The sequence below is a fragment of the Limanda limanda genome, chromosome 13, assembly GCF_963576545.1.
Source record: "Limanda limanda chromosome 13, fLimLim1.1, whole genome shotgun sequence".
Taxonomy (NCBI): Eukaryota; Metazoa; Chordata; class Actinopteri; order Pleuronectiformes; family Pleuronectidae; genus Limanda; species Limanda limanda.
The window spans coordinates 9,492,020-9,503,269 of record NC_083648.1 but is presented as its reverse complement, the minus strand read 5'-3'; the positions used below and the strand labels follow the sequence as shown (position 1 = coordinate 9,503,269).

General features: G+C 38.7%; 1 protein-coding gene across 1 annotated transcript; it reads left to right on the top strand.

Annotated features, from left to right (window-relative positions):
• Nucleotides 1-97: 97 nt before the first annotated feature.
• Nucleotides 98-2,772, top strand: ift22 (intraflagellar transport 22 homolog (Chlamydomonas)). The gene is made up of 5 exons (XM_061084866.1): nt 98-350; nt 1,591-1,673; nt 1,893-1,979; nt 2,226-2,428; nt 2,512-2,772. Exons 1-5 carry the CDS (start codon nt 312-314, stop codon nt 2,658-2,660), a joined length of 561 nt encoding a protein of 186 aa, XP_060940849.1. The 5' UTR covers nt 98-311; the 3' UTR covers nt 2,661-2,772.
• Nucleotides 2,773-11,250: the final 8,478 nt, after the last annotated feature.

The following is an 11,250-nucleotide window of genomic DNA, read 5'->3' as shown; positions in this document are numbered from 1 at the left end:
TGGGTACAAAGTAGGCGGGAGTAAGTTTGATTTCACTCACGAGCAGCCAATGGGCAGATAGGTGGGTTGAAACCATAGAAACGAAGCGGAAGTTGATTTCCTGGGGAGGAGGACGATCCTCTGGTTCCATCAAGTTACGAAGATTATACGTATTTATAATTTAACTTACGAGATTCTCCGAGAAACACGTAACAGTATTGTTTGGGATCAGAGCTCAGCTGAAAGTGACGGGTTGTGATTCCACTTGTTTGGACGTGCACAGCTTGCCTGCAGTCAAAGTTAGCTGGGAGGCTAATGCTAAGCTCCTGGAAATGTTCAAAGCTAAGATACTCTTTACTGGTCCCAGTGAGGTGAGTGGCTTCGTGATGTAATATGTTGTGTGTGCGTTGTGTGTGCACAGGAAGACATTTGTACAAAATCCCAAAAAAATGCAGAGAGAGAAGCAGAGAGAGAGAAAGTCATTACCTGTCTGAGAATTGTTCAAACAGGTTTAAATTATATACTTTATAAAATCACCCAACTGGACTCTGAGAACACTGCAAACAACCGCAGACTCATGTATTGAATAGAATAGAGAATATAGAATGTAACAAATATAATGATCAAAGAAGGGGATTAATATCAGGATTAAAAGACCAAAAGCAAAATATCACAATAAAAAGAGAATGAATTAAGGGATTAAGAAATACATCAAAGAATATACACCATCTTGTAATGATCTATTTAAGAGAGACAGGACTTAAGAAAATGATTGAATTTAAAAGTTGTTGTTGTTGTTGTCGTCTGCCAATCTATTGCTCTACACTCCAATCTAGAAGGTGGCGCTAATGCAGATTAAAGTAGGAACCTTAGCCACTAGTTGGGTGTTTAGCACATGTTACGTTAGCGTAAAGCTTGAATCCAAACCTCCCCTTGCTGTGTGAGGTCTTCTCCTGGCTTCACTTTATCTGAACAGTTCTTCTCTTGAATATTTTTTCAATTATCATTAGTCAGTTAAACTTTATTTGTATAGCACCTGTGGTACAGGTTAGTGCCGCTCAAAGTGCTTCACTCCCGACCGATGAGCCAAGAAGAGATGAGACCAACCAACATGCAGAAACCATCAAACTGTGATAACAATGAAAGCAAATACATAGTATAAAAAAGACACACTAATCCTATTAACAGACAGATAAAAGTGAATAACATAGATGCAATACAGTTATATCTATTGTTAATCAAATATGCAAAACAGTTTTAAGCTAGCATTTAAATATTTGAACTTGTACTTTTACAACACATATTAGCTTGTAGTATCTATAGTATTTTAAATGAGCTAAATCTCGACCAGCTGCATCACAAAAATTCTGCTTACAAATTTAGATTTATTATTAACACTTAAAGATGCTGCTGCGCCTCATTGCTTTGACACTTGGGGAAAACTTCCGTACTTAAGTAAAATTGTGTTTTGCTTTGCTATGAGGTGTTCAGCCGTCTCACAATCAAGTGTTAACTGAAGTAAAAACTAGTCCATGACCTTTTTCCCAGCACACATCTAATATCATTATTGATTGTTCTTCTCTCTTGTAATGCTCTGTCAATGTCTTTCAGAGTGGGAAAACAGTTCTGGCTAATTTTCTCTCGGACACAGCAGAAAATGTGGGGGGTGAATACAGACCTACTCAGGGAGTCAGGTACAAACTGTTTCCACTTTCTCGCCTTACACCTGGTACAGATAGTTTTGTCCATCTGTATAAATCAGCAAAAAGATGCACATACAAATAATTGACTGTTTTAAGAGAATTTTTCAATATTGTAAATTAGATTATTAGCTGTAGACCGTCTTGTTAGACTTGACGTGATGAGACGGTGCGACTTGCTCATGTTACACGAACTTGTAAATGTTCTCATAGGATACTGGAATTTGAATCTCAACCTGAAGGCAGTGGTGACAACAAGACATGTGAGGTGGAGCTCTGGGACTGCTCTGGAGATTTCAAGTGAGTTAAACATCACTGACAGGTTTAGATTTTAGACGATCCCATCTTGTGCTTTTAACAGAAGACATATTACTACTATAAATCTATTAAATATCACACACACCCGTCTAAAGACTTGAGGTGAGGTTGTACCAACTATGTTGTTTAATACCCTATCTGCAACGCTGTGGAATAATAAAAAAAACAACTTAAAGCAGTATCTGTTGAAACACGCCTTTGACCTCTTTTCTTTAATCCTATATCCAGATTTGAATCCTGCTGGCCTGCGCTCATGAAAGACTCCAGTGGCGTGGTGATTGTTTTTAATCCTGACGTTCCGAGCCACCTCAAAGAAATAGAGACTTGGTATTCGATGTTCATCTCCTCTCAGGGTTTGCTGGACAATCAGTGCCTGCTCATAGCTCACCACAAACCCGGCAGCGGAGTAGAAGACGAACGCCTGCCTTTAGGTAATTGGGCTGCGGGCTTCTCAGATCAGAGCTGTTTGAGTTATTATCATTCGTCCACTAACATTCTTTCTCTTTTGATGCAGCCTCACATCTGAGCAGACTGTCACTTATTCACTCCAACCTGGAGGAGGAGCCAGAGGACGTGAGGCAAACCTTCTGCAGATACTTGGGAAATGTTGTGAATGCAATGTCAGAGAGTCGAGAGCAAGAGGAGATGTCCATCATTACATAGTACATTTTAATGCAGCTTTATAAAAAATTTTTATCTAAGTAATGTTAATGAACCATAACTGTCTTATAGATGTGCATGTATTTCCAAATGTATATATTTTACTTCAGGTAGATGTGCTTGTACGTTTTGGCTTTTGTGAATAAAAAGAAAGTTTTTGATCTGTATACAAAATTATCTTTTAAATAAATAAATCTGTTTATTTCTATTTAGGGCAGGTTATTGAGAATGTGACGTAGAGAAGTGCAGAGGAAGAAAGCTTAGCTCAAATCTTTTCTTTAATATTTCCAGAATCTTTTAGTCAATCAAACTTTATCTGTATAGCACCTGTCAAGTGCTTCACAAATGACTGATGAGCGGAGAATAGACCAATCAAACCAAAACGCAGACAATAAGAAATCATGAATCTGTTTTGAAAGGCTGAGACAACAATAAAAGCTATTTATAACACAAGACATAGAATAAACAAAAAACTAATTGTCTCTGGCCTCCTTGTCACATTGCATCCTGCTTATCTTATATTTACTTTTCTTGCTTTGCTGTCAAAGATAGCATAAACAAAGATAGCATTACTATATTATTTAACACAATTTTCTGAGTTCACAGCGACGTGGTGATGAAATAATTCCTATCATATGATCCTAAATAATTTATGGATCTATATAAGCTTTAGTGTTAAGGCATAGCTGTAAAAATGCTCTTTTTTAAACATCTGTATTTCCCTTTGTACAGTATATCCATATTATTTGCAGAAATATCTTCAAAAGAAATCGATTGGGATTTCACAAATGGCTCTAATAATGAACCATTCGGTTCAGATTGAATTGTTATTAATAGTAGTAGCATTATTAGTCTGTGGTTAAAATCGCTGCTGCTACGTCAGTTGCGCCCCTAGGGGAAGGCAACAACAAACAACAAAGGACATACAGGTACCACTAAGCAAAGCAAAAAGTGAAAACCACATTAACAAATACAATCACAAAACAATGGGATTTAAAACGACACAGGAAGACATTTGTACAAAATCCAAAAACATGCAGGCACTTGTGAGAGGAGCAGAGAGAGAGAGAAAGTCATTACCCGTCTGAGAATTGTTCAAACAGGATTAAATTATACACTTTATAAAATAGGCAAGCACCCGACAGGACTCTGAGAACACTGCAAACAACCGGAGACTCATGTACTGATATAATTTAACAATTGTAATGAACAAAGAAGGGGATTAATATCAGGATTAAAAGACCAAAAGCAAAATATCACAACAAAAAGAGAAATAATTAAGACATTAAGAAAGACATCAAAGAATATACACCATCTTCTAATGATCTATTTAAGAGAGACAGGACTTTAGAAAATTATTGAATTTAAAAGTTGTTGTTGTTGTAGACTGCCAATCTACTGCTCTACACTCCAATCCAGAAGGTGGCGCTAATGCAGACTAAAGTAGGAACCTTAGCCACTCGTTTCTGAACTGCCTGAGCCACAGTGGAGAAATGAAGACCTGATGACACCTGAGAGAAGAAGAAGGAAGAATCCAGGTTGTTGGTTTGAAAAACAAAATGGGCGTTTCAAAAAGAAGTATGAGGAAGACGGTGTATTTTCTAAATAATAGGGATCTATCTCGTGTCTATATATAAACGTCTACCTATTTATCCATCACCCATTGATAAACCTGCCTTGTGTTTCCTCGTCGTGCCTCATGGGGGAGTTCTTCTTCTCCCTAAGCCCACACAGCCTTTGGGGGGGTTTCTTTATTACAAACATTACAAATTCATGTTTGAACCCTCAGAACTTCACTTCACTTTTGAAGTCTTGCTTCACTCAAACTGCCACAGCTGAATCATGAAGAAGAAAAGGCATCAAAGGAATGTCAGTGTCACTTTAGATTTCACTGACTGCGCGTGGGATAAATGCAAGAAGTATGTTGCGTACAGGCATAAACGAACTGCAGGAGGTTATGTTGTCAGACAGTGTGAAGGGATGTTTCCCTCACTTTGAGAATATCTGAGTAACTGTAGATGAAATATTGATTTTAAACGGTGACGCAATGTCACTGATTTACTGCATACGGTTACCGGTTACAACACTGCCCTCAGTCAGGGAATACTTTCAAAACAATGTGCTTATTACTTCTCCTGGCAAGAGTTAGATAAGAAGATTCATATCACGCTCATGTCTGAATATGAAGCCTCGGATTGTTCGCTGAGCTCAGCATAAAGACTGAAAACAGCCTGGAACTATCGGACCACTTCATTTTTCTTTTTATATTTCTACCGTAACATGTTTATTACTGAGCTACAGAGGTGCTGCAAGGTCAAGCTCTTTATATAAATAAATAATTATAATCTCTTAATTAAAACAACGGTATCAATTTTCTCATCTCACTCTTGGCACGACCAACACGTCAATCTTACAGATAATGAAGAGCAGGAGACATGGGAAGACAGAGAGTAGAAAATCCTGGTTAATTTCAAGTCGGTGCAGTTTCGCTTCCTGCAAAGTGAGAATGGACTTAATTTCTTTCAGTCACATTTAAGCTGTGTAAAAGTCTGACTCGTGCCCTTTCGTATCTCCCGATGACCTTCCAGTTTAACGCTCTCTCAACGTTAGGTGCACAGAGTCAAACTGAATCACTGTGAGTCACAGAAACAGGCAGAAATACACAGAAAGAGACATGAAAACAGACGGCGAAAATCTTGCCTTTCATGGTCTCATACGGCCAGAAAATGCAGATGAGATTAAAACAAATGACATCACTACCTCAGCAATCAACACAAACACACAGGTTCTGGTGATGGAGCCGCTGCACAGGGCAGTAATCAACCTCATGTCTTCTGCTGAAGACAGATAATGACATCAGCCAGTTCGCCGCTGGCCTGCTACGATGTGTCGAGTTGATTGCAGAGGCGTTGAAGTCATCTGTGTGAATCTCACGTGTCGCTGTTTCAGAATCCGAGGCAACAAACAGATTATTACATTGCATGACTCCTCACTCTGATTAGTATCTCTACCCTAATCAGTCTTTTTCTCTCGCTGTCTGTTTTCCCTCTCTCTGACCCGGCTGCGTGAGCATCTGTATCTACATTACATCCAGACTGTGTCTAGATACGTTAAAAGAAACAAACTGCAGGTCACAACTTGTATAAAAACTCAATTTCAAATACATGCTTATTTGATTTTTTTTGGCTTAATTGCATGCAGATTTTATCAGTGGGAATCTGCACCTGTGAGTGTGAGAAGATTATTATTGTGTGCATTGGCAAATCAGATAAAGCTATAAAAGTCAATGAGGAAAAGTTGGAGATAGAGATAGTGGATGACACAGTTTCCCAATCAGATATACGCTTTGTTCTGCACTGCAAATTTCTACAGTTAAGAAATTCAAACTGTTCGACTGTTTGATTTATTTGGTTCAAAAGTTACAGGGACGTTGCACGTTAATAAACATTTCTATAAATCAGCCAGTTTAACCATCTTGTCTAATCTCAGGACACAGTTCATCTGTATAACATTACAACAAAGAATTTCAGTTTCAAAGTTTAAAGTTTTATATCTGTTCCCAGCTTCGGCTGTATATCATTTGCCGTTTAGCTGCTTCAGCAACATGTTTCCACACTCAGCTTCTTCAGATAATACAAGTCAGCTCTCCCAGCTCCAGTTTTATATTTCAGCCTCTTAAAAGCGATGCATTTCACATGGCACCATAGGATTCAGCTGGTTTTCTGTAAACTCCAGCTGGCTGGCACAGTGACTCGCATTTAAACATCACAAATCTCTTTGTTCATACATAATTTTTGAGCTGAAACTTATAGGTCAAATTTGTTTTTTTCATCCATTATAACTTTAAAGAATCGGTGGGGGGGGGGGTTTGGATAAACTAGATTATCCCTCCAATGTTATTTGTTGCTAATCTAAATGCATTACTATTTAATTTAACAACATTTTTTGACTTCACAGCGACGTGGTGATGAAATCATTCCTATTATATGATCCTACATAATTTATGGATATATAAGCTTTAGTCTCCAGGTCTTTAGGATCAAGGCGTAGCTGGAAAAAAGCCCTTTTTTTAACGTATGTATTTCACTCTCTGTAGATGTATTATTTGCAGAATATGTTGGAAAGAAAGTGTATTGGGAACATGAACTTGTTGCCCTTGACTCATGGGCAGAATGTGCATTGTCATTTAATTACTTTCTTGTAGTGACTGAGCTCGTTTTCCTTCTGGCACTATGAGGTAGTCATGCTGTTGATTTACATCTTTTGTATGTTGCCTGTAATGGTTTTGCTGGATATTTCCCCAGGGCAGTTGATGACTAACTTTAAACTGGATCTGTTTTTGAGAATATTTATGTAATAAATGTAATGAACCAGTCCACATAACACCATTCACATTTTACTGCACCCCCACTTTAGTGTTGAGTTTAATTTTCCGTGAGTTGAAAAAGTTCTTCTACTTCTGCTTTTCTGATTCGGTGCTAACAGGGCTTGTCCCAATTATGTGCACACTGTTCAAATCAAATAATTCTTTTCCATTTCAGAACCATCAGCGTGACTATGAAAATGAGCTTCTAATTCTAAAATATCAGAATAACATGCTAAGGTCAAAGCCATTGCACCAAGCCAACAGAGCTATCAAGGGAAAAAAAACAACCTCTGCAGAAATAGAAACTCAGGTCAGAGAGCACAGCTATAATCCGTCTCTGAGGTTTGTGAAGCGTAGTTTTCTCACTGGAACCAATTAAAGAGGCTTAAATTGCCTCAGACGGTATTTTGTTTATCTCATCTCTGGCTGACTAAGAGAAAACACCCACAAAAGGATTTTTAAAATGGGAAAATGTTTCACCTTTTGAAAGTCATTCATTTCAAATCGGCTGTATTGAAATTTCTTCAGTCTCACAAATGCCGAGCTGTGACCCTCCTTTCATATGTGACGCATTAATTGATGTAATTAAATATTTCAATCCCTGATCTATATTTAAGTTTGAAAACAGTCACAGCGTGTTTTCTATTTGACAGTTTAAGCCTAGTTTAATCACATATGGGAAATGGGAGCTGAAACGCACCAGTGAAGTGTCATGTGTGGAGTTATGTGTGCGTCTACTTTAATTATATAAATTCGAGGCTGTCACAAACAAGGCTGACACGCACTTTTAAATGATTTATTCTCATATTGATTGCATGTGCACATGCACACACATTGTGGTTTCTCTCCGAAATAGAAGATGATGTGTTGTCACGCGAACTTGGGCTTCTCCGTCAGTGTAATGTTACAGCTGTGTTTTTACTGTCACACATGTGGAAAAAATGAAATTTTATTAATGAATGTATTAAAGTGATTTTAAAAAGGTCAGAGTGAGAACGCAGTCGTCTCGGTGCTGCTCCAGCTTGTGGGAGTGGGTTTAAGGCTTCCTGTCAAACTGTTATATAAGAGTCGAGTTTGTGTGGATGCAGGTGTTTGTGTGTGTATGTGTGTACATCAATGTGGATCGTTTAAGGTGTGGATGCAATAGGCCACAAAAGCGGGAACATGACTCATGGAAGGAGAGTCTTTGTCGAGAAAAGGAGCGAGGATGACAAGCTGAAAAGCTAATATATAACATTAGGAGCATAATCACAGCTTTCAAATGACACATTTCTCTAATGTCACTTTTATCATCTTTGCCACCTGATTCATTAGTTCCCTCTTCTCTTATTCTCTCTGGCGGATTAAAGGAGACATATAACTATGATACTCAGGATTTAGGTTATTACTCAAAAAGGTTTACATGCTCAAATATTCAGAAATCAAAATCACTTTCCTCAAACTGTACACAGCTGCAGCTCCTCTTTTCAGCCTCTGTCTGAAATGCATGGTTTTAGCTCCTGTCTATTTATATGTAAGATTAGTCACTGACTTTGCCCATAAACTTTTGAGATTGAACGTACCTCTGGCTTTATTGGGGGGGTTATGCCAGACTAGCTGGTAAGCATCGGTTATGCAAATGTGGAGCAGTATGATGTCATCAAGATCCCTCAATATACTCTTGTGCTTTACTGTGGCCTTTGTAACTTTGCAGAGCTTTTAAACAAAAATCAATATGACACACTGGAGAAAAAGAACTGAAGAAGCATCATACATCTCGTTTGAATCTTTGTCTAAGCAATACGCTACAGTTCAGGATTTGTTGAAGGAGGAGTCTTTCACAGTCTACAAGCAAAACACCATTAGTTTGGGTTTCTCCTGTAACCTCCTCTTCCCCTTGTTTCACCTCAATGAGAGCAGAGAGAATTGTGTCAGATTTGCAGCCTTCACACCAAAAATAAATCCAAGGAGCATCTGGTTCACTGGTGCTGAGAATTTTATTGCAAAAATTACACAAAGTACAAACACATGATGCAGTGGCTTGAGGCCATCGAGTTTTAGCTTTACAAAGCAGATCTCCTTCAACTGTTGACGCTGAAACTGGAACAACAACTTCACCCCATACACAAATAGAACAGTTAGGTCTCACCTCAGCTCTGGTGGGCGAAACACTTACAAACACAAATAAAAGAATAACTTTAATGACTTATGTAAATACAATTAAACCGAAACGCGGCTCCAGTACCGTTGGTCAGTAGCGTGTGAAGAATACAACTGGAAAAACTCTGCTCCTGTGATCTTTCAGTAATACCAAACCAACAGAAGCAGATTTCCTCCATCAGGAGCTTTAAAATACAAATTCCAAGAGGATGTGTGGCTACATTTATTTGAGCTCTGTGCTTCCTCAGCTCTGATTAAGAATAATTACTCACTGGCTGTTACTGCTTTTCGGGGCAGTAAAGAAAGACTTATAACTTCAGTGCTGGACAGAATGCACAACAGTATGAATGGAGCAGGGTGACTTCAGGTTGAACACCAACCCGCCGCTGTTTCTAAAGGGCCTAACTCCGGTTCCTGCTGAACTGAGCCAGTGCTTGTTGAACATCTAACTGTAATCAGCTCAGTAGGCACAGGAGGTTGAGCCCAGGCACCTGCACCACCCTGTAGTCACCACACGGGGAAGCAAACAACACGTCGTACACTGAATTAAAATGTCCCTTAACTTTACCAGCTCGAGACTCAAAAGAGAAATAAACACTGATGATTTAAGTCTGCTAGCAACAACGTGTCGTGAATTAACAGACGGACTAAACAATCACATGACAGGCCTGAACTACCTTTCAAAGTTTCTTCTTTCAAAATGAAAATGTTTGACGCCGATGCTCTTTAAGAAAAACTTAGAGCATCGGCTTTTATAAAACATATTTCTTCAGTCATCAAAACAAACGTCCACACATAAACATATCAAACAGATTTTCATCATAAACTCTTCCTTGTACTTTTATTTCCCTCTTTCTCATGACGCCACATATCATAGTATTGTTATATATTATACACTGCCAATCGGCAACTCAATAAAAATGGGTAAATTTGGAGATATTGGTTATTTGCCATGTGATAATCCTAGTGGCCTTGTTGGAGGATGTTTACTGATCACAGTGTGAGGTACATAGGGTCAGATTTGCTGTCAAGAAGATTAAAAATATAAATTGAGTACTTTGCCAAACTTATGTTTTCCAATGTCCAATAGCTGCTCCTTTAGCTTTGTATTGAAGATGTGTTAGATTGGGCTGTACAGTATTCTTTATTCGGCCAGTCGTAGAAGAAAGTTGTTCCTGGTTTATATATAAGTGATAATCACAGTATGATTCCACCAAAACAGTACAGTCTGGGAGCATTTAAAAACAACAATGTTCACAGTATGTGGTCAAACATTCACACGAGTCATTTTTTCCCCAAGCACATGACCGGCTGCTTGTTTGCGTGTAGATACACATACAGTTTCCTTTCATGACCACCCAGACAGTAAATGAGCTCAGGGTTCACAATTACATCGCTACTTGTTTTCCCATCGAGACATTTCCTGTACTTCCTTCCTGTATGAGTTAGCCCTCTCTGCCTCCTCCCACCTCCCCCTCCTCTCTTACCCCTCTGTCCCTTTTTCTCTCGGGATCCTCATCTTCAACCTCATCACGAGATCCCTGTTGTTCCTCCATCTGTTGTCAAGGAAAAGATAAAGAAAAGGTCAAAGAAGAAAGTGAGTGCATTCCTGATTGCTGTCCAACATATTTTCCATCTATTGTGCTATGAAAACAATACAAGCAATGTGACTGTGTAGCAAAACACGCTCATTATAACGGAGAAAGGAAGTAGGAAGATACAAAATATTTACTATGTTCATCTCCTTGAAAATAATCATTTTACAATGCTGTGCAGTGGGTTGTAGCAACACGTTATATCACAGAGACCTTTTGTATCCATGTTGACTTCTTTCAGCTGTCATAACAATGGGTGTGAAAAGCTGGAAAGGCTTGTGAGGAGCGGAACTTAGCCACTGTGAACACAGGCTTTCACTGAACTGTTCACGGAGCGAGCCAAGTCCTGCACCTCCACAAAACTGTGGGTCAACACACACTGAAGGTATTTGCCCCCCCAGGGCACCGATTCACCTTCGCTGGCTGTACATTCTCTTTTGAGTAATAGACTATCAATACTATACAAATACTAGTTCAACATTTAATAAAGGAT

Coding starts and splice junctions, on each gene's coding strand:
- ift22 (XM_061084866.1), top strand. CDS start 312: ATGTTCAAAGCTAAGATACTCTTTACTGGTCCCAGTGAG. Junction 351..1,590: donor TCTTTACTGGTCCCAGTGAG/GTGAGTGGCTTC, acceptor AATGTCTTTCAG/AGTGGGAAAACAGTTCTGGC. Junction 2,429..2,511: donor AGACGAACGCCTGCCTTTAG/GTAATTGGGCTG, acceptor CTTTTGATGCAG/CCTCACATCTGAGCAGACTG.